The 25121-nt window shown below is 45.3% G+C and overlaps 1 protein-coding gene across 2 annotated transcripts in view; it reads right to left on the minus strand.

Annotated features, from left to right (window-relative positions):
- Positions 1 to 756: 756 nt before the first annotated feature.
- lingo1a (leucine rich repeat and Ig domain containing 1a) overlaps positions 757 to 25121 on the minus strand; it is a 175101-nt gene continuing 150736 nt past the window's right edge. For both annotated transcript variants that reach the window (XM_079501327.1, XM_079501326.1), the window contains exon 2: positions 757 to 3996. In XM_079501327.1, coding sequence (XP_079357453.1) covers positions 2118 to 3983 — 1866 coding nt within the window. In that variant the 5' untranslated portion in view covers positions 3984 to 3996 and the 3' untranslated portion in view covers positions 757 to 2117. The remainder of the gene's footprint in view (positions 3997 to 25121) is intronic.

Raw genomic sequence — 25121 nt, forward strand, 5'->3', positions numbered from 1 at the left:
AAAAATCGACAACCACCAACAACGCTGGATTGAAGAAAAAAAAAACATCGAACAGGTTGAGGAGCACATTATTATGATCTGAACAAGCCTTTAATGACCCCACAAACATGTGATGCACTGTAACCTATGAAGTGCATTTTGAAAAGGCCTGGGCTAAGCAGAAATGAAGAGTGGGAGTGCACGTGCCAAGTATTGTGTATCATGTCAGTTACATTTGATACAGTGGTAGCCATTACAGATGTCCCACTGTACACAAAAATCCTTATGCTTCCTGACAGCGTCCGATTGCGGTATTGAGAGCATAACTAATAGATTTCTCAAGACAATCTGGAGACACCAACAGTATAGCCTACATGCACTGAATTTGGGATTTATTTTTCTTGGCATGGATTAAAAATGTATTCTCTCCATCATCCTCTGGGCTGAGGGAGTATAATTGGCTTGACGTATGAAACTTAAACGTGCATGAAGCTGAATCTGTCAGTAGATATTGGGCTACTGTACATGCCAAGTCAGGGAAAAAATCACACCCGTGTGAACTGAGTGGTGCAACCCTTACACCCCCCCCCCCTCTCTCTCTCGCTCTCATTAGCAGGCAACAGTGCAGCACTATTTCTCTCTCTCTGTTTCTGGCACGACAGCGCCCCTACTGGTACTCATGAGTCACACACAAACATAGGTTAACACGAGTCACATAGGTGTCACATAGACACGGACATTGCTGTTCCTTGGAGTGGTTGCACCACTCATAAAGGAAAGTCAAATTGTATTGTACCTATTGTCTCCTTTATTTACAGACATATGTTTGGTTTCCAGAAAAAAAGAATAGTGCAAAAGTAGAGGTTATGTCAAAGCAATTCAAAAAAGTATAGTGGTTTAATTCAAATTGTGGGCAATCTAGTTCTGGGATGAGATGTGGAGCTTTCTGATGGAAGTGCGTGTCCATGAGATAACTGTGATGATGACACATCTACGCTCAACCTCCTCCCTATCCGTCCATCATCCATTCAGAATAGATATGTGCTTAGAATAGGTGACCATATTGTAATAGCACAGATGGTAGTGTACATGGTGCGTACATGTGTATTAGTAAAATCTGCGCTGATTTTAGCAGCGTTGTGCTTTTGGAATTGGAATCAGCTCTGTAAACCAGGTATTGGGGAAGCCCTCCTATGTTGCAGCGGTCAATATTCTTTCTTGGCCATTATATGGATTTCCATCCATCAGTTTGACATTTAATCTTGAACTGACCTATCAATGATACAGTATTTACTGCAGCCTATGTCCTCCACTCTATTCAGTGATCTGGTTCTAATCATTTGGAACAAAATATGTCTATGTTACGTTACGTTACTTTACGTTACGATATCTTGTGTTACACTGACACATTTCTTGGAAAGAAAACTTTTCAAAGACCAACGTCTGTTGAGCTGTGCATGTAACATACTGGATGGTAGCCTACAGCACGATATCATCAACCAGATGTGTCTCACTCCCGATTTAAATGAAAGGCAAGTACAAAAGTTATCACACAACACTGCCTGAATGTGCTCTCCAACCTATAGAAATATCTGTCTTCCCTTTTAAATACAAACATTACCTATGCTGGGAAATGTATATAAAAAAAACAACAACAACATAAAAAATATAAAATAATAAAAAATACACACAAAATACAAAGACAGCATTCAGCAATGGCCAAAACATGATCTGCGCTCTCTTACATTCTGGCTGTTAGGAACAGAGACGTACGTGTTTTCATCATTATGTTACCTTTCCCCAAATAAATCCACAGGAAAAATAACAAAACCCACGTGCGCCAACTACGGGCCTTAGTAGGCACTGTTCGCATCAACTGTGCTTTCTGTTTTTGTTTGTTTGTTGTTGTTTCTTTCCCTTTTCATATGCCCAGTGCTTCAGTCAGGGGGAAAAAACCAAAAAAATAAAACAGATAACTACCATCACTAGACCAGGGATCCACAGGTTTGTAGGTGAGAGAGAGGGGAACTTTTTAATTGTGTCTTTATAATTCTCCATTCATCCTTTTTTTCTTCTTCTTTTTTCAAACGTTTCAAAAGTAGCAAGTCAAATCCCAACAGCGGGAGGGGATTTCCACCTTAGATCATTTTCATGTTAAACTTACGCGGAGCGTCCGCCGTGGTGCTGCTCACCCCGGCATCCGACTTGCGCGGCACGTACTCGATCTCGATGTTGTGCTTGGTGTTGCCCTTCCCTCTGCTCCAGAGGAAGAGCAGCACCAGGCAGAACAGAACCACGCCCAGGAAGGAGATGAAGCCCATGGTCGTGGCGATGATCAGTGTCTTGATGTCGAACGGGAACGGAGCGTTGGCCCGCGTGCCGTTTCCGCCGATCCCCCCGTTTCCGTTCTCCGACGGCTGGTTGGAGATGAAGGCAAACGTCTTGTTGTTGGGCTGGTGCGGCCAGTCAGGGGAGTAGCTGTGGACGTGCAGGTGCGCCAGGGCGGTGTCGTTGCCTCCGGCGTTGCTGGCGACGCACGCGTATGTGCCGTTGTCCTGGATCTGGGCGTAGCGGACCTCCAGCGTGCCGTCGGGCAACACAGAGACGCGGCCGATGGTCTTGGACGTGATGTACTTCTTCTGTGGCGACAGCCACATGATCACGGGCGCCGGGTCGCCGTCCGCCTGGCAGGAGAAGTGGACAATCGCCCCTTCGTCCACAAACTTCTGCTGGGCCTTGCGGTCGCGTATCCGCGACTTGCGGCAGGTGAAGTAGTTGGGCTGCAGGACGTCCGGGAAGTCCTTGAACTCCTTCCCCTGGACGAACTCTGGCGAGGCGCACGTGGGCTGCTGCCGGTTGAAGTTGAGCCTCCAGCGCCGTCGGAACACCCACAGCATGCGGCAGTCGCACGCCAGCGGGTTGTCGTACAGCGCCAGCGTCTCCAGGTTCCCCACCGAGTGGAAGGCCGACTCCTCCAGCGTGCTGAGAGAGTTACCCGACACGTTGAGGATCTTCAGGTAGTTCAAGCCGCGGAAGGAGTACGGCTCGATCATGACGAGCCTCCCGCCCACCAGGTGAAACTCCTGCAGACGGAGGAGGTCGTGAAGCTTGTTCCCCTCGATGGTGTGGATGGGGTTGTAGGAGAGATTGAGAAAGCGCAGGTAGACCAGGTGGCGCAGCGCCACGTAAGGGATGGTGGTGAGGTTGCTGTTGGCCACGGTGAGCGACGTCAGGTTTAATCCATACAGACAGTTGGGGGTCATGGTATCCAGATACGGCCAGTTGGCAATCTCCAGCACCTTAAGTCGGTACAGCCTCTTGAAGGAGTAGTCCCTCACCACGTTGATGTTGAGGTGCCTCAGCCTCAGGGTGACCAGGCTGTGGAGGTGGGCGAAGGCCTCCGTGGGCACCTGGGACAGGTTGCACTTCTCCAGGCTCAGGTGCTCCAGGCTGCTCAGGCCGTGGAAGGCCCGGTGGGAGATGAAGACCAGGTCGTTGTCGCCCACCTCTAGCGAGCGCAGGCTGTACAGGTCCTGGAACATGTAGTCCAGCAGGATGACGATCTTGTTCTCGCTGATGTCCAGCCGCGTCAGGTTGCTCAGCCCCGTGAAGACGCCCAGCGGGATGAGCTTGAGCTTGTTGCTCCGCAGGCCCAGTGCGCGCAGGCCATACAGATTGTTGAAGGCCCCGGGCTCGATGCTGGAGATGGTGTTCTCGTTGAGCTCCAGCTCCTCCAGGTTCGGAAACGCCGCAAACTCATCAGGGTTGATGGTGCGTATCCGATTCTTACTGAGGTCCAGTAGGCGGGTCTCTGCTGGGATGCCCTCGGGCACAGACATGAGCTTCTTGCGGTGGCACAGCACAGATCGCTCCTGGACATTGCAGTCGCAGCGGGATGGGCAGCCCGTGGCCGAGCTCGACAGCACGGAACCCAGCATCAGAATGAGGATGGGCTGCCAGCACGCCACTAAGAAGCTGTGCCCGTTCGCTTCCCCAGACACCATCTTCAACGGTTACCTGCGGACACACAGACAGAAGGAAAAGACATTTAGCCAAGTAAAATGAAACCGGGAAATAAAAACATAACAAAAGAGAGTGTAGGTGAGAGAACTGAAATAGAAGGGGGACAGGTTTATGGAAATAAAACTTGAAACTTCAAAGCTGTCGGAGAATTAAGAGTTGTGTTATAATTTGTTCCGCATGAAGAGCGGACAATGGAAGACTGAAGGCGGAACTAAAACGGAGGAAATGAAACTTGGCGGTGGCATGTGGGTATGTACTGTTATGTATGGCAAGATGCCTTAGAGAATAAAGTGTTCCATTAGAAAGCCTTCGATATAATGAATAATAATCCACTGCAGATTTCAAAAGATTGAAATGTGCCAGCGTGCCAACTAAGTACACAAAGCAACTAAAACAAAGGGTCTGTTTTCATGTGCTGCCTCATTCTCTCATTATTGAACATAGCGCATGTGGTGCAACGGTTATTGTTATATCTCTATCTGTGTGAAGGAAGCGTGCTTGTTTAGCTTGTGTGTGTGCATGTGCGTGTGCGTGTGTGTGTGTGCGTGTGCGCGCGCGCGTGAGCGTGCATCAGGTGGTGGAAGTATTGAGAGTCTTCAATTTCGCCTCACTAAAGTACACAGTATGTTTGACATAGTACTATATACTTTGTTATCGAATCTTACATTTTCTGTCAGTACAGATATATAATATGACAAGCTAAGCCTTAGCTTGTCATATTATATATCTGACAGAAACGTAAGATTGGACAGATGCCTTTTATTAAAGTACTGCTCTCTTTTTATTAAAATACTGCTCTCTTTTATTAAAATACGGCTCTCCCTTAACGCACGGTGGCTATTTCGCCACTCCACCTCACTCAGTCAGCAATCCCTGAGCGATAAAATGTAAAGTGTTGCCAGCCGCGTGCGACACAGTTCCAAACAGAATGGAGTGCATGAGTGCCCCTCCTGCAATATTCATACCGCCGCGGTCAGAATGAATGAGGGTGGGAGGAGGTTACGGGGAGAATAAGGTATGTGCTCGCATAATGGAGAGTGCTGACACATTTGAATTCTGCATCGTTCACGTGGGCTCCACACGGCTTCAAAGGGCTTTTCAGGCGCAGGGCGGCTCCCCCATGGCTCAATTGATGGGAAGGGCCGATGGCTGCAAGGAAGCTGCAGGTGCAAAGGCATCATCAGCACCCGATTCCGTATAATATAGCAGATCTACAAGCTCTAGATCTGCTATTTTTCAATAGCTAAAGCATAACATGATGCTAACACCAAAAGGGGTTGCCGCCCAAAATGGGTTAAATATAGTGGGGCTGAGCTTGTAGGTCTACTATTTTTGAAAAATCGAAGAACCACTGACATAGAAACATAGCTTTTTCAGAAAACTGTCAGGATGTAGAAGACATTTTTAGAATCTGATCTCAGGTCAAAATGGGTTAATTGATGTCTGTCTGTTATGTACATGATAGGTTGTTTATGTTTGACGTCAAACAAAATGTACAATTATATGCAATTTACAATTCAGACATTTATCACAGTATTATCCAGAGTGATTTGTACTGTAAGTGCAACATCCTACATACTTTGAAGCACTTATTTGTAATGGCACTAGTCTGAGCCCTGGAACCGAGGTCATGCCGCGCACTCTGAATTTTTAAAGTCACTCGGGATAAGAGAGTCTGCTACAATAAATGCCTAAGTTGTACTGCTTTGTACCTCCCAGCAGCGGGAGGTTACGGGGAGAATAAGGTATGTGTACCTCCCAGATGCTGGAAGGTATGTGCCCGCATAATGGAGAGTGCTGAGAGGTACAAAGATATTTTGTAGAAAGACAGGGCTTTCATGGCAGTATAAAAGTTCAACCTCGGTTGAACTTCATAACATTCAACATAAAATAAATGTGTACGTGATTAACCACCTAAACCCTATATAGGTTACGTAATTGACAGTACATTCCCCAGAGGTTTATACTAGATTATAAATGTCCTCGACACAAGGGGCAGTATTATGCGTGTCTTAAGTACCAGGTCTTATGATTTAACTTAAGACCTGGAGGCGTGATCAATGCCATTTGGCTATTCTGAGTGGCCAAACAGCATTGATCACGCCTCCAGGTCTTAATTTAAGTCATAAGACCTGGTACTTAAGACACGCATAATACTGCCCAACGCAACACAACGCGATACTATAATAAAGAATATTAAAAGTTAAATCACATTAATAAGGGCTGATATGATGCATGAGATATTGTGTATATACAATGTGTATATGAGAATACGCTTGTAGGCACGGTAGCTAGCTATACTGTACCACCCTGCACGTGATGAATCACAGCATCACAGGCCAAAGAATCCTAATAACCTGCCTGGTGTTGGCTTTCACTCTGTGTCAGTCACGGCTTGCACACACTTCAATTCCCCCACACGGGGCACACATATATTCCCTCTCGCCCCCGCCACTGCCACCCCCTCGACTGATCAATCACCCCGCGCTGCCGCGCACGGCATCATCTCTCTTCATATGAAATGGCGCCCCCCCCTCAAACAGAGACGAGGGGGAGTTCGCATTTTTCAGAGGCTGATCCAATCTGGCGCCGTGTCACCACAGACAGATAGAGGTTCAGACAGACAGGTGAGGCAGGGAAGGTGCGCAGAGAGACGGGCACATCTACAGCAAGATCACATGACTATATCGCAGCCATTTCTCCTCCTTTTCTCATGCAGGCTCTGCAGCCACATAGCTCTGCTGAATATTATTTAGCTGTCGACATACTGCACCTTTCACAAACCTATAGACGTGCCCACGCACGCACGCATGTGCACACATACGCACACTCAACCTTATGATACAGTGATACTATATGTGTTTAAATGCAACCTGAGCAGGCCAATTAGCAGTATCAATGGAGTTAGGGTGTGTGTGTGTGTGTATTTGCGTGCGTGTATTTGCGTGCGTGGTTCCAAGTGTGCTTATGTGCTTCTGTGTGTGTGTGTGTCTGAGTGTGTGTGTGTGTGTGTCTGTGTGTGAGAGTGAGTTTGCATGTCATACTGTAGAAGTGTGTGCGTGTGTGTGCTGTGTTTGCGTGTTCTGTAGGTGTGTGAGTGTTTATGTGTAGCTGTGCGTGCGTGTGTGCGTGCGTGCGTGCGTGCATGGCTGCGTGCGTGCGTGTTGGGTGGATGGGCTTGGAAGAGTGATGGTGTTGAGCGTGACATATTTGCCTGCCGCTGGCCAATCCCTCACTGTAAAATATAGACCCTGCCGCACAGTCCGAGAATTGGACACACAGATACAGACAGACAGACAGACAGACAGACAGACAGACAGACAGACAGACAGACAGACAGACAGACAGACAGACAGACAGACAGACAGACAGACAGAGACAGACAGACAGAGACAGACAGACAGACAGACAGACAGACAGACAGACAGACAGACAGACAGACAGACAGACAGACAGAGATATGCAGCCCTGTTAGGAGCGAAAAAACAAACACTATCTAATTTCTGCACCATCTGTCTCCCACTCCAATGCAACCCCAACTCACCTCAACCACCTCTGCTCCAACCCCCCATTAACAATATAATTACAATTGATTTTCATCCCTGCAGAAATGTTGCGCTGCCATTCCCCGTTTCTTTATGTAAAAAGGACTATGCCGGCATGAGTTATATATTGGATAGTTTGGAGTGAATCATGGAGCGTAAATCACCATGTGCTTTGCAACACTGAGCGAACAGAGATGCTGGAGAAAGAAAAATGGGTGAAAATTAACATGGACTTTACGACGCGTGGCCGGGGGAGTTTGATAGGCTGTTAAAATGGAAGAACAAAGTCTCTCTTTCGTTCTCTGTTCAAAATGCACAGGTGAACTTCTCTTTATTGAGGGGCACTATCCCCTCCTATGTTCAGCTATAGTGTAGATCACTATCCCCTCCTATGTTCAGCTATAGTGTAGATCACTATCCCCTCCTATGTTCAGCTATAGTGCAGATCACTATCCCCTCCTATGTTCAGCTATAGTGTAGATCACTATCCCCTCCTATGTTCAGCTATAGTGTAGATCACTATCCCCTCCTATGTTCAGCTATAGTGTAGATCACTATCCCCTCCTATGGTCAGCTATAGTGTAGATCACTATCCCCTCCTATGGTCAGCTATAGTGTAGATCACTATCCCCTCCTATGGTCAGCTATAGTGTAGATCACTATCCCCTCCTATGGTCAGCTATAGTGTAGATCACTATCCCCTCCTATGGTCAGCTATAGTGTAGATCACTATCCCCTCCTATGGTCAGCTATAGTGTAGATCACTATCCCCCCCTATGTTCAGCTATAGTGTAGATCACTATCCCCTCCTATGGTCAGCTATAGTGTAGATCACTATCCCCTCCTATGTTCAGCTATAGTGTAGATCACTATCCCCTCCTATGTTCAGCTATAGTGTAGATTTATGTCCTAACACAAACATGAAATGCCATTGACAAGGAATGGGGAATTTACGTCATATGTGTCTGAGCAAATCGACATGTTACGGCATGATGATGTACGTTAATAAGAGGGGCCCTCACTGCACACAGGTGTGATTTTTAGATTTGATCGCTCGCACCGTTGTGTGGAGACTTGCCTTTGACTTCTTGCACCAATCTTTCTCTTTTCTTTTTCAGCTCTGTTTGGTCATGTTTTGCCTTGTTTGGGTCAGTACCTTTACTATTTAACCCTCTGATTGACACTCATAGGCCCTCGACTGAATTGTTATGTCAACTGTTATGTTGAACTTGACAGTTGACACTACACTTCTTTAGGAACTGTATGTATGTATATATATATATATATATATAGCACAGTCGTTTTTAACCTTTTTCATATCAAGGTCCAACATTAATTTGGCATTTGAGCCAAAGACCACCATTTTGGTATTGTTGGATACCATTTTGTCCACAATTCCATGCTGTATTGATGTGGTAGCCATAGGACATATAACAAATATCAAAAATAACAATCCTTTCTACATTCTCTAATTGTGTAGACTTCTTGTAAATTAAGTAATGCAGACAATACTTTTAGACAATACCTTTACTTTTGAGAACGTAAAATTAAACTAAATGAACCCGTAAGGTTAAATTGTACGCTCTATTATTATCGTATATAAAAATATAATACAGTATATAATCAGTTCGGGATGCAACTGCAGGTGTATCTGAAATTCAGCTGTCTCAGGAAAGTTGCATTAGCTTTGCTGACGGTTTTCAAATTAACATATTCTTTGTGAGCAGATATTCACCATGCCTCTCCCTCCCACAGTTGTGGCCACACACCAGATGTGATTGTGTGCGCATTGCGCAGCTGAACACAGTTACTTTGTGTCTGCCTATGTGTCTTTTTGAAGCAGAGAAATGCTTGAAACTGTAACTGTAACTGCTTTTCTCTCTCTGTTCATCCAGGTGAGTTGAAGGCAAGGCCGGTTCTAGAGGGGGGCAAAAGTGCATCCTGCCCACCCAACAAAAAAGTTATGGGGAATATATATTTTTAAATATAAATAACAAAATATCTGTACAATTTATCATTTCTGATTGGGTGGGCAACATTTTAGACCCACCTGAACACAACGCAAAAGGAGTGTCTCTCGGTGGTCGGTAGTGACTAGCGAGGTGGAGGGAGAGACTGTGACGGGCCGACGGCTCGCAGAATGTGCACAACAGAGAAGAGTTCAGACCACAACACAGATAAACTGATATGATGATAGCATAGTTCTCTGTGCATTTCGGGAGTTTGGAGGGATTTGACTCCCCAAAATGTTTCCGCCTGTGCCCCCATATATTCTACCAGCGCACCCTAGTGGTGCAGGCTAGAACCACCCCTGGTTGAAGGCAGACCGGCCTCTAGTGGTGCAGGCTAGAACCACCCCTGGTTGAAGGCAGACCGGCCTCTAGTGGTGCAGGCTAGAACCACCCCTGGTTGAAGGCAGACCGGCCTCTAGTGGTGCAGGCTAGAACCACCCCTGGTTGAAGGCAGACCGGCCTGGCAACATCAAGACAGAAGGCTCTGCAACAAGCTACTCTGTTTCTTAGGTCTGACTCACACGTGCACAACATATTGATGTGTAGCTGATGCATGAGACTTGTTTACTGATGCAAGCTCGCAATGCATTTCCAATGGGAGTCACATGGTTTGACACAACATTTTTGTTGTATGAGGGGGAGGGGGGCAGTCGAAACACAGCCGAAAGCCGTACAACACAAATGTTGTGTCAAACCATGTGACAAACCCTTTGTTTACATCTAGCATCCAACAATGTTGTATGCTAGATGCGGAGGTGTGAGTCAGGCCATAGGCGTGCGAGCTTGCAATGGACTTGTGGTGTCCTGTTTTCTTCTGTTGCATTACACTCTGAGTGGTGTGTCCACTCAGAGTTTCACAAGGAAACTTCAAGTACAAAAAAAGGTTGACAGAAAAAAAGGCAGCCATTGCTGAACTTTGCAGGTAGTCATGTGTAAACTATAGTCTGCATTGTCCAGCTGTTCTCATTACACTAGAAATGAGGTTCAGCTGTCACCAGACCTCATTACACTAGAAATGAGGTTCAGCTGTCACCAGACCTCATTACACTAGAAATGAGGTTCAGCTGTCACCAGACCTCGTTGTCACTATGCAGCACACCACGAGTCACAAAGGTACATCCCTGCACAGCTGCTCTGCTGATTGGCAAATACGCTGATCCTAAAAAATACAATATGTTTCACCAAAAAGGACATTAACCGCCTTAACCCTGCCATCCCTATTTTGGGCATGTCATTAAGTATAGCGATGCATGATACTATCGGTATAGCATATCGATATTGGCCGATATTTCATTCGAAAATGCAATATCGATATCGAGTCGATATCTAAATAATTCTGATATTTTTTCACCGATATTGACCAATATTGATCGGTCATTGCGATATTGATACAATAATAATATGACTGTTAATAATGAATTGAATTGCATTTTTATAGCGCTTTTCCAAGTGCTTAAAGCGCTTTACAATGGTTCATTCATTCATACATTGGAAGGTGAAGCGGCGAACAGTCGACGCCAGCGTCCTCACTTCCCACATTCACACACCAATGGTGGCGAGCTCACACCGACCGACTCATTGGAGGCAATGTAGGGTTCAGTGTCTTGCCCAAGGACACTTCGACATGTGGACAGGAGGAGCCGGGATTCGAACCGCCGACCCAGGGATCTTTGAACGACCTGCTCTACCTCCTGAGCCACAGCCGCTTCATTTTCAAATGGCTTTGAAAATGAAAACAAAAACAATTCAGCAATGAGCTCAATATAAATATAATATATGATAATGTAATATAGCCTATTGTTATCGGCCCATTTTTACCCTGTACTGCATTATTATTATTATTTACTATTTAGAAAAAAAGAAAACAGTTTAAAATAGGGGTTACATGGTAATAGAAAACCTCATCACACAGTGCCCTATACAGTACACCACGTTCTCACAAACCGCCCGAGACATGCATGTCGCTCGGTGACAGTGACAGTGACACCTGTCAATTTAAGATCCCCGCTGTCAGTCAACTTGGCCAGAATTCCCCAGCGTGCTAAGCAGTTGAACCTGCTCCTGTCTCTCAAGGTCAACGGCTAACTATCCTCACTGACCCTCTCTCTCTGCATGGCGTGTGGTGGAGAATGTTTGTGCAAAAAGATAAAGTGCAGTTTCTCGCTTCAGTAGCTTTAATAGGCTGCGCGACATGTGACAGAAAGGGACTGCAAAAAGGCGAGAGGAGAGGGAAAAAAATCAATATTGTTATGGCGGACACTTAATTAAGGAGCGACGTGCTAAAGCCATTCTGGGTCGCTTGCGCGTATCTCTCATCCTTATCTGGGGGAGCACCGGCTAACTGGACATAAAACTCAGCAGAAGAATAAGGTGGGGGGTTTCATAGGGTCATTTCTCACCCGCTCTGTCACTCAATTTTACATTTGATTCCCTCCGGGGGTCAGAGTTCAAATGAGGGGATTTGACGATAACATCGGTAATCAAGCCAAATGCCGTATCAAATCAGCCCCGAGATGACTGCCCCGTCTCGGAGATCACATCACCCCAGATCTAAGGCATGCTCGGCTGCCACTCTGTGCTTCTTGGTGCTTCCAGAGATCACATCACCCCAGATCTAAGGCATGCTCGGCTGCCACTCTGTGCTTCTTGGTGCTTCCAATCTGCTGTCATATCCTCTCATTCTTCCATGACCATTCCCTTTAACCCATTTTTGGCGGGAACCCCTTTTGGTGTTAGCATTATGTTATGCTTTAGCTATTGAAAAATAGCAGATCTACAAGCTCATAGCGCGCCACCGAGTGGCGCGCTACGAGCTTGTAGGTCTGCTATTTTTGAAAAATCGAAGAACGACTGACATAGAAACATAGCTGTTTCAGAAAACTGTCAGGATGTAGAAGACATTTTTAGATCCTATTCAGGTCAAAATAGGTTAACCTATGTTGATGGAAGCCCTATAGCCTGCCTGCCTGGCTGGGAGATGCCTTTGCTTTCTCAACGCAATGCACTTTCACATGATAGGTATGTACATGACATCGTCACCGCCAGGTGGAAACCTCATATCTACATGTATGTATTATTTTTCCGTAAGTCGATGCCCTGCCTACTTGGTAAATGGTGCATTTATATAGCGCCTTTATCCAAGGCGCTTTACATAGATTGTGCATTACATTCACCCATTCACACACACATTAACACACTGATGGCAGCGGAAGCCATGCAAGGTACCAAGCAGCAAATTGGGAGCAATTTGGGGTTCAGTGTCTTGCCCAAGGACACTTCGACATGTAGACAGGAGGAGCCGGGATTCGAACCGCCAACCCATGGATCATTGGACGACCTGTTCTACCTCTTGAGCCACAGTCGCCCCCGATCACCCCCATATATGTATTATTTTTCCGTAAATCGATGCCCTGCCTACTTCATCAAACAATGACTAAATAACAACTACATTGGATCCATTGGAACACAGCACATTTTTTCTATTTCCTGAAAACAAATTATTTTGGACATACAAGGTTTCCACAGTTCCCTGAAGAAGACCTCCTAGGTCGAAACGTTGGATTCTGAATAAATATACAGCATCGTGGCTACAGTACGTGTGTGCGGCCTTTTTCTCATTTTTACTTATTTACTGCCTTAGGCCAGCACCTCACCAACACTGGTGTGTCTTATTTACTGCCTTAGGCCAGCACCTCACCAACACTGGTGTGTCTTATTTACTGCCTTAGGCCAGCACCTCACCAACACTGGTGTGTCTTATTTACTGCCTTAGGCCAGCACCTCACCAACACTGGTGTGTCTTATTTACTGCCTTAGGCCAGCACCTCACCAACACTGGTGTGTCTTATTTACTGCCTTAGGCCAGCACCTCACCAACACTGGTGTGTCTTATTTACTGCCTTAGGCCATCACCTCACCAACACTGGTGTGTCTTATTTACTGCCTTAGGCCAGCACCTCACCAACACTGGTGTGTCTTATTTACTGCCTTAGCCTTAGGCCATCACCTCACCAACACTGGTGTGTCTTATTTACTGCCTTAGGCCAGCACCTCACCAACACTGGTGTGTCTTATTTACTGCCTTAGGCCAGCACCTCACCAACACTGGTGTGCGCCCTTTCCTGTTTTGTCTACATGATAGCCCACAGTACCTACTGTAAGTGAAGCCCTGGGCATGTTGGTAATTCAACCACTTAAACCCTACATATGTACACTTTGTTGAGCCGAGTCTCTCAATGGCCTATTATACTGGGCCTTCTTTCCCCTTTCCCCTGATCTATAAGCTCACCACCCGTCACATTGCGAAGCGTTGTGGGCTTGCTGATCTGCTATTTTCACTATATTTGTTAAGAAATATTATCATAATAATCAAGGCAAATTTTAACTCACTCGCCGCCAGCACCCCCATCTGGTGGCTGAATTGTGTACCCCAGGACCGCCGTTAGTTCATTTTCTATGAAGGACCCTATTATTTTGAAAGCCGTTGCACCCGGAAACCGAAAATCAGAAAGTGAATAATCACCATGTAACAGGAGCAAATGTTATTTAATTCATAACATATACATTTTGTAACCGCCGATCATATCGTTTAGAGAAATAAGGCGCAAATCAAGCTTGTTTTGATCCAAAAACAAGAATCTGAGATATTACGATTCTAAAAACTGCGTTCCCATAGACAGCATAAACCAGCAGAATTTTCACTTCCGTTTTTCTTTTTCTTTTTTTTGTGTGTGTGTTCTTGATTTGAAGTCATTTCGCCCCCAGCCCTAACTCATTGTGCACACTATACTGTTATGTGAAACACTACAGTACACATCTGTATGCATTGTAGACAAACTGTTTTTGCACATGTTGTTTTAACCCATTCAGGCCTGACGTCGAAATAAAAAAAAAAAAGTTTTCTAAATCATGACAATTTTCGGAAAGATTTGAGGCACATTTTAACGATTTTTCAAAAATAGCAGACCTACAAGCTCATAGCGCGCCACTCGGTGGCGCGCTATGAGCTTGTAGATCTGCTATTTTTCAATAGCTAAATTATAACATAATGTTTAAAACACCAAAAGGGGTTCCCGCCCAAAATTGGTTAATGGTTAATGTGGTTAAACGCTAACGTGACATGGATGTGTTCCAGGTCTCAATGGGTTAAACAGGAGCTAATGTGAACGCCAGTCGTCTGATAACATGAGTGGCCATCTGTAAAAATGATGACGTAAATAACTGATCGTACTGATAATCTCCTGAGAATACACTTCAAATCACAGTTGCACTGTTTTATCTTATTTTCTTCAATAGCTTCCCTCTTTGTTGAATTGTGATCTTATCCCTTGTTGGTTCTTTGACCTAATTTCTTCCCGGTCATCAATAACATTTTGTCTTATCTCTGAGACAGACGCAAGGGGTTATGGGTAAGGCTGGGATGTATCAACAGAGGACTAAATAATATCAACACCAAACGTTTCAGGCCATGACATAATCATTTGACTATTAATTGAACTGGATGGGTCCCCCACTCCCCCCCACCCTGACAAGCACTTGTAGACATTACATTTGGTTTTACTTGGTTCTAGGCCTACGGTTAAATATTGTGAAAACAGCTGAACTACAAGCTCACAACGCCTCGCAATGCGAGGCATTATTATTATTATTATTTTTCATTGTAGAGGTATTACAAAAAGTCCTTAAATTATCACTTTAGAAATGTGCACCCTGTATAGTGTAATAAATACTGTATATGTTGGTTTGTTTACTATTGACTGAGCTCATTCTAGCTAATCATCTATGGGGACCGCCAAAATAATTTGAGGAACCGCTGGGGGTTCCAACTAGTTCCAACCCCCAGTCTGGGAAGCATTGATCTACACAACACAGCACAATACCCGGCACAGCACGGCACGGCGCGGCACGGCACGCCGGGCACGGCACGGCACGGCACGGCACGGCACGGCACGGCACGGCACAAGTAGTGAATACTCTATGGCTCGCTGTGGGGTGAGTATGGGGCAACCTGCTAGCACTGATTAAGTCTAAGTCCATTAGCAGTGACACTGACACCCAGTCAAGACTAGACTGATTAAGTCCTAATCCCAGACAGACAGACAGACAGACAGACAGACAGACAGACAGACAGACAGACAGACAGACAGACAGACAGACAGAGACTACCCATTAAAGTAGTGCATTTACTTAATGACTACTGTACTTACGTTGAGGTACTTTTTAGTTGACTTGAGTATTTCTATACATTGTGGTATTGCTACAGAAAAATCTGACTACTATTGTTATTCACATTGAACACACACACACACACACACACACACACACACACACACACACACACACACACACACACACACACACACACACACACACACACACACAATGTATATGCTTATGTTAAAACATTTTAAATTTAACGTGAAAAAACATGTAATCCTTTTCTGCGTGGCTTTAAAGGGCGTGCGTGTGAATATTCCTTATTTTTCAATAGGAATGCAACAAAATATATCACCTCTTAAACTGTATACAGCCTACTGTACTTTGTTGATTGAGATCCCACAGTGAGTGGATACTGTACTCTCAAAGTTAAAGTAACACTGAGGAATTTATATTGCATATGGCTCCACTAGTTTAAATCACAAGTTAACTGGCAAATGTGTGAAGACACAGGACCCGGGAGCTGGGGAAGGGAAGGGGAAGGGGAGACATTAATATGAAAAATGCTAGCTATGGTTAAACATTTATGGCTGCGTTTTGTTAATGATCCACTGTTATCATTCGCTCGCAGGCACATGGCTCTTAATGCAATTCTTCACTCCAATCAGGGTGTCTGTTTCAGTCCCACAGAGAAACACTATTCATTGAGGCTGAAAGCAGATAGAACACAGGCCTACATCTCTCTCTCTCTCTCTCTCTCTCTCTCTGAACACCACAGCAGCAGTAGCTGGTTCTTTGACCTAATTTGACCAAACCAGGAATGGCTAGAATGGATGATGGGCCACTTTGAATGAATCTACATGTAATGTATGATGTCATCACTCTGGGATCTGTGGTGGTCCATTGTGGTACAAACAGCATGTAAGTACATTTACTCAAGTACTGTACTTAAGTAGAATTTTGATTATTATTATTTTTTTTACAGGTACAGGATTTGTTTAGGCTATTTAAAAAGTTTCAAACACATTCCACATTTTTCCACATTGCACAAGATTATATTATTATTATTATTATTATTAAGCTTGTAGATCTGCTATTTTCAAATAGCAGATCTACAGTTGCATAAGGAGAAGAGACTGGAGCAGCACGGACATTTAGAGCCTTTTGTCCGGTGCTGCTCCGGTCTCTTCTCCTTATGCAACTCATGTCCTTATACCTGTGAAGCACCGGATCAGCCGTTTCAGGCTTGAGGCGCGTCGGTAGACTCCCTTTGTTCCTGTACAGTATCTGGCCGGCCGCTTGTTTCTCTTGCAACATCTTTCAAGTTCAACCCTGACGTGGGGACGTACGTGGTCCTATATATTATGTTCCCCAGTCCCCACACACCTATCACAGTGGTTTTTATCATGTCACTTTGACAACAAGGCAGGCATGCCCCGGCCGAGCCGTTAGGCAAGTGCAAGTGCCCGCACTGAGCGGCCGACGGCCTGACTTGACAAGCTGCACTGGACAGAATAGGTTATCTCCTGTCTCCACAGCACATGCTATACTGCACTTGACACATAGTGACATGTGCCTTAAGCAAGCTAGCCAACGTTAGCCGGCTAACACGATACGCAGTTACATGTTGTGATGTAAACAGATTGGCTGCGAGCCAGTATGTTTCTGAGGCCATGGGACCAGGACCCTGAAGACATAGGCTACTCTATTGTATATATAGATATGCTCCAGAGTGTCAACTCTGTAAATAAAGTAGCTACAGTCCACAGTGATCTCACACAGAAGACATTTCTTCTACACAGAAGTACAATGTATTTTCATCCCCCCCAAAAAATAGTTTACTGGAGAAAATATTGTGCTATCTATTCTAGAACAGCTTGTACAATGAGAGGACTATTACTGTGGAACACAACACAATACAATGAGAGGACTATTACTGTGTAACACAACACAATACAATGAGAGGACTATTACTGTGGAACACAACACAATACAATGAGAGGACTATTACTGTGGAACACAACACAATACAATGAGAGGACTATTACTGTGGGACACAACACAATACAATGAGAGGACTATTACTGTGGAACACAACACAATACAATGAGAGGACTATTACTGTGGAACACAACACAATACAATGAGAGGACTATTACTGTGGAACACAACACAATACAATGAGAGGACTATTACTGTGGAACACAACACAATACAATGAGAGGACTATTACTGTGGAACACAACACAATACAATGAGAGGACTATTACTGTGGAACACAACACAATACAAAACAGAGAGATGATTCTTTTCTACCAGAGACTCCCCCAGTTATCAAATGATTGTCTTAGGAATGCGACCAAAACAAAAATAACTGAATCAATTCAAGGCTTCATATGGTGTGTAATTGATTACAATTGAGTATATTTCTTGGGTGAACAAGACAACACTTACGTGTATGTCATATCTCGAAGTTATGATGTCCAAAATCCCAGTCGATATCTTGTCTCTCATAAAGATGTTGACATAACAACCATATACAGGCCAGCCCTATGCCACAGAAAAACGTAAGTACTTTTCTCCTTCTGGAAGAACCGGCCAAATCGAGTGCACCTTGCTGTAACATCCCTATAAGCTCTGCAAAACAAAACGACGAGAAGCGAGGAGGAGGAATAATAAGGCTATCAGGGAAGACTTATATACTGATGAAGTGAAAGCCATATTATAGCCACTGGTTTGACCACCTGTCACAACGTATCGATGCTGAGCCCTGCTTAAATACCTGCAAGCCTCAAGAGAGAGCCGCAGGAGAGGGAAATCCCAGTCGACAAATGCTGATGCCAGTTTATCCACCTCCCAACCCATCCATCTATCTATCTATCTATCTATCTATCTATCTATCTATCTATCTATCCATCCATCCATCTATCCATCCATCTATCTATCCACCCATCTATATATTCATCTACAGTAGCCTAGGTGTCTATCTGCAGCAGCAGCACAAACGTGTTGAAAAGCCCCACGGGAGCCTGATGCCTCGCAGCCTCCGAACTGCCTCGTCAGCTCCTCTCCTGGGATGATCTGGGAGGTGTGTGTGGGTTACACCATCCTTCTGCACGCACACGCACACACACACACACACACACACACACACACACACACACACACACACACACACACACACACACACACACACACACACACACACACACACACACACACACACACACTCCACCTCTCCCCGCCTCCCCTGTTCTGTTTGCATTAGTATTGCATTTGCATGATGTTGATGGTCGATTCTGGAACAATTTGCATATTGCTGGCATATGAGTGCAAACACACACGCCCGCCCGCCCGCACGCCCGCACGCACGCACGCACGCACGCACGCACGCAGGCACGCACGCACGCACGCACGACACCATTTGGCCAGGGGTATATTTTAGGCTGTTATACAGGGACCCAAACTTTACAAAACTTTTAACAGTGAAAACAGCCTATCTTCAAGCTCACAATATCTTGCATTGTGAGCATGTAGATCTGCTATTTTCGCTATGAAAAGGATATTTCCTCACAAGCCATAAAAAACAATGTTTGGGAAACACTGATTTGGACAGATGGGCGAACATGTGACACAACAGGTCATAATTGTGCCAGGTTCAATAAGCCATATCTCATGCCTGTGCCTGAATGTGGAACATGGATTAAGTGGGTGAGCCATCAGCATGTTCTCTTGCCAGTGAAGACTTAACAATGCAATTCTCTGTTAAGCACAAAGTTGCCGCTGGCTGTTCTGACAGCTTTTTTCCACTGCGAATGTAACTCCAACCGTAAATCCCTCATTATAGCACTCTGCTAGCACGACCTTTCAACTTTTCCGCTACACGACCACCGGGCTATTGTATTACTCTGGCAAGGTCACCACACACACACACACACACGCAGTCACACACACACACACACACACACACACACACACACACACACACACACACACACACACACACACACACACACACACACACACACACACACACACACACACACACACACACACACACACACACACACACACACACACACACACACACACACTTACTTTACTTGTGCAGGGCCAAAATGTCCCCACAAGTATAGTAGAACTTGAACATTTTTAAATTGTGAGGACCTTATTTTCCTGGCCCTCACAACATAAATGGTTGTTTTGTGCATACAAAAACAAAACAAACAAATGATTAAATGTTAGAGTTAGGGAAACATCCAGGTTGGGTTTTGCGTACTTGCACTCTCAGTGTAGTGGAACACAGTAACACACAGGCACAAAGTTTCAGACACCCAGAACATTATTGTAAAACAACAATCTCTTTACTTAGTATTTCTAAACGCATTGAAACAGCACAGCATATATAGAGAATATGTATGAAGCATATCCTGCAAATCCATCTTACCAGATAGTAGTCGTTGCTCTCACTCTCTCTGTGCTAATGGCTATCTTTTGGTATATTGCTTCTGTTAAATTCCTTTTTGGACCTTGGGGGTCTTCAAAGCCTCGCCCAGACCATTGTTCACTTTGACCAATCATACTTCGCACTCGCACCCAATCATACTTCGCATACTTCGCACTCGCCAGGGCCCGCGAGACACTTACATCTGTGTGGGTAACTGTTTGTATAACTCCTCAGTTCATCAGTGTTCAACGATATACTATCTACCTAGATAACTGAACATGCACTGTGCACTGTGAACCTACAGGCACATCATTGTATGGAAACTGCATGTACATGTACACACTATGTAGTACATGTACACATAGAACATATTCGAGGAACATATTCGGGGTACATGACCATATTATACACAACTACAATTTAAAATGCATTGCGTTTATTGCATTGCTTTTCTCCAAAGCTGTACCTCACATTCACACAGCGATGACGGCGGAAACCATGCAAGGCACCAACCTGCTCATCGGGATCAGTTAGGGGTTCAGTGTCTTGCTCAAGGGCACTTTGACACCTTGCCAAGAGGAGCGGAGAATCGAACCAGGAACCTTCAGATTCTAAGAGGGCTACTCTACCTCCTGAGCCACTGCCACCCGTATGATTGGGTTAGGCATCTGCCGGTCAAGTTTAGGGGTTAGAGTTGGAGTTATAGACACTATATAGGGCAGTATTATGCGTGTCTTAAGTACCAGGTCTTATTACTTAACTTAAGACCTGGAGGCGTGGTCAATGCTCTTTGGCCACTCAGAATAGCCAAATGGCATTGATCACGCCTCCAAGTCTTAAGTTAAGTAATAAGACCTGGTACTTAAGACACGCATAATACTGCCCTATGTGTCATGTGTCATGAGCTTGTAGATCTGCTTTTTTAGGCTTTAGGTTCAGGGTAAAACATAAATAAAAAAGAAGACATTCATACAATCACTGTCCTAAAATGTTGATGTCCTCATAAGTGTAGTACTATGTGTGTGTGTGTGTGTGTGTGTGTGTGTGTGTGTGTGTGTGTGTGTGTGTGTGTGTGTGTGTGTGTGTGTGTGTGGTGTGTGTCTGTCACCGGGGGAGGCTGTAAGCTGCCTTGCTGGGATTGCAGGCCCGTCCCTGTGAAATGGCTGAGGCTTAAATGTAAGCTGACACCGGCCAGATGGGCTCCAGGACCGGGCCTGTAATCCAGGCAGAGTGCAGCTACTGTAGGGGAGGAAGAGGAAGAGGATGAGGACGGAGCCACTTGGCGCAACAACAAGGTGTAGGGTTCCGACGGCGAGACCAGATGTTGTCCCGACGCCATCTCACACACACGCACGCACGCAACGCACGCACGCACGCACAGCCCAACACATTAGTCGCAGCACAGTGCAGTGTCCACACACACACGCACACACACACACACACACACACACACACACACACACACACACACACACACACAAACACACACACACACGCCTCTTTATTAACGCCTATTGCAGGCTGTTGGGGACAAATTAACCACCGTTACATTAACCCCGGTGTGCATATAGTTTGAGCATATCATAATTGGAATCTACAAAGTAAATAAAGTTTTCAAATAATTGTAGTGCAGTAAAAAAGTTTAATATTTGCCTCTGAGATCGGGTACTGGCATTTGGAGACACTCCAGTAAAATAGGAAATAACTCAAAAGCTCAAGTACAGTACTTAGTTACTCTCCACACCACTGAGCTTCAGAGGCGAGCCGGGCCTGTTTGCTATGCTGTCCATGTGACTGTGAGATGAGTCATGCTGGGGTGTGAGCGGACCGCTAGCGGTTTGAGCTACTGACCTGAAACACTGCAGTGCACTGCTCCACCGCCCTACAGGCAAATTATGCTTCATCACAACACATCACTTTTTTCCACATTAACAAGACATATGCTGTTAAATGCAGCTAATTGTTGGTGTCATGTTTTCTCAGCTTCAGGACTGAAAACATTTTTTGGTGAACGTTGTTTTGATGAATGCACTGTGAAGATTGCCTTGCAGAGCGCTCTATTACACATGAAGGGAGGATTGTTTATTATAGGTCAATGTTATAGATCTTTGAGCTCTACTTCTACACCAGGGGATCTCAACCTGTGGGTCGCGACCCCTCGGGGGGGGGGGGTCGCCAAATTATTTTGGGGGGGGTCCCCAAATTATTATTTTTTTTTGCAACTGAATGGCTGGAAAATGGAAATTATAAGAGTCTCGAGACATGGCCAAAGCATTTCCGGGGGTCCCCAGCCAAAAACATTGAGAACCCCTGCTCTACACCAGCGGTGTTCAACTCAACAGGGACCCCTAGGGGCTCCTCAGAGTTACTACAGGGAGGCTGCCACATCCTTGTGTGATAGCATTCTTTTTTACTTTAACGACTTGAACCCTACCCTTTTCTGAGCAGAACTTCTGAAAAAAGAGAATACCAAGTACTGAGGGCGAATCCAAGGGCTCCATCTTGCGCCACCCTTATCCCTTATCCCTAAACGTATTTGCCATTTTTTACTATTTTGAAAATCATTTTTAAATAGTTCAACTAGCCGATCTACATCTACATGTTGTGAGCTTGTAGATCAGCTATTTGAACTATTTTAAAAGGTTTTTTAAAATAGTAAAAAGTTTATGGATAAGGGTTAAGGGGTGACGCAAGAGATAGCCCCAAGTATCCAACATACACTGATGATAGTGCTGGCAGTCGCAGACAAGTCTATGAAGTTATGTATGAAATCTATGAAAATGTTGAATCCTGGACACTTATTATGTACTATGTAGTGCGTGCGTGTGTGTGTGTGTGTGTGTGTGTGTGTGTGTGTGTGTGTGTGTGTGTGTGTGTGTGTGTGCGCGTGCGCGCGTGTGTGTGTGTGGGGGGTTACAGTATGTCCACGGTATGATATCAAATTGTGTGGCACGTACCACATGATGCCTAATAGCGAGTCCCATGTTCGATTCCTTCGCTGCATGTCACTCCCCGACTCTCTCCACTGTATACTATCAATGAAGGCAGAACAAATCTCCTAAAAAAGTAAAGACAACTGGAACGTCGGCGGCGGTGGCTCAGGGGTAGAGTGCCTGGATGGGAACCGCAAGGTTGCCAGTTCGAACCCGGGCTCCCCCAGAGTTACTGTCGAAGTGTCCTTGAGCAAGACACTGAACCCCTAATTGCTCCTGCTGTGCTGGTTGGTACCTTGCATGGTTTCCGCTGCCATCGGTGTATGAATGTGTGTGTGAATGGGTGAATGTAATCTATGTAAAGCGCCTTGGATAAAGGCGCTAGATAAATGCACCATTTACCATTTACCATTTAACGTCTTTGTTGGTGTGATTATTGGGGGTGGAGTAAACTCCATCTGCCTGCCGATTCATGCAAGGCGTGTGACTGTGAAGGGGACAGGACAGGACAAATGTGTTGTATTGTTTTCCTAAACTCTGTGTGTGATGCCGTTTGGGACCTGCTCTGCTTTCAGAAGCGTATCGCTGCGGGATATGGGACGGAACAGTTGGGATATGGGACGGAACAGTTGGGATATGGGACGTAGCAGTTGGGATATGGGACGTAACAGTTGGGATATGGGACGTAACAGTTGGGATATGGGACGTAACAGTTGGGATATGGGACGTAACAGTTGGGATATGGGACGTAACAGTTGGGATATGGGACGGAACAGTTGGGATATGGGACGTAACAGTTGGGATATGGGACGGAACAGTTGGGATATGGGACGTAGCAGTTGGGATATGGGACGTAGCAGTTGGGATATGGGACGGAACAGTTGGGATATGGGACGGAACAGTTGGGATATGGGACGTAACAGTTGGGATATGGGACGTACCAGTTGGGATATGGGACGTACCAGTTGGGATATGGGACGTACCAGTTGGGATATGGGACGTACCAGTTGGGATATGGGACGGAACAGTTGGGATATGGGACGGAACAGTTGGGATATGGGACGTAACAGTTGGGATATGGGACGTAACAGTCGGGATATGGGACGGAACAGTTGGGATATGGGACGTAACAGTTGGGATATGGGACGTAACAGTTGGGATATGGGACGGAACAGTTGGGATATGGGACGTAACAGTCGGGATATGGGACGGAACAGTTGGGATATGGGACGTAACAGTCGGGATATGGGACGTAACAGTCGGGATATGGGACGTAACAGTTGGGATATGGGACGTAACAGTTGGGATATGGGACGTAACAGTTGGGATATGGGACGGAACAGTTGGGATATGGGACGTAGCAGTTGGAATATGGGACGTAGCAGTTGGGATATGGGACGGAACAGTTGGGATATGGGACGGAACAGTTGGGATATGGGACGTAGCAGTTGGGATATGGGACGTAGCAGTTGGGATATGGGACGGAACAGTTGGGATATGGGACGGAACAGTTGGGATATGGGACGTAACAGTTGGGATATGGGACGTAACAGTTGGGATATGGGACGTAACAGTTGGGATATGGGACGGAACAGTTGGGATATGGGACGGAACAGTTGGGATATGGGACGTAACCGTTGGGATATGGGACGTACCAGTTGGGATATGGGACGTAACAGTTGGGATATGGGACGTAACAGTTGGGATATGGGACGTAACAGTTGGGATTTGGGACGTAACAGTTGGGGTATGGGACGTAACAGTTGGGGTATGGGACGTAACAGTTGGGATATGGGACGTAACAGTTGCGAGAGCAACATGTAAACAGTCTCAGTGGTTTCCAAACTTTAACTTTAAACTTCTTAAAGAGCAGATCTACAAGCTCACAACCCGTTGCTTGGTGCCACGTTGTGAGCTTGCAGATCAGCTATTTTCAGTTTACTTCTTAAACATTTGTTTTCTAATTTATGGAATTTCCTAGATTTTTCTTTTATTTATTCATGAAATTAGCCTACTGAAAAACATC

Source organism: Electrona antarctica, assembly GCF_951216825.1.
Source record: "Electrona antarctica genome assembly, chromosome: 5".
NCBI classification, from domain to species: domain Eukaryota; kingdom Metazoa; phylum Chordata; class Actinopteri; order Myctophiformes; family Myctophidae; genus Electrona; species Electrona antarctica.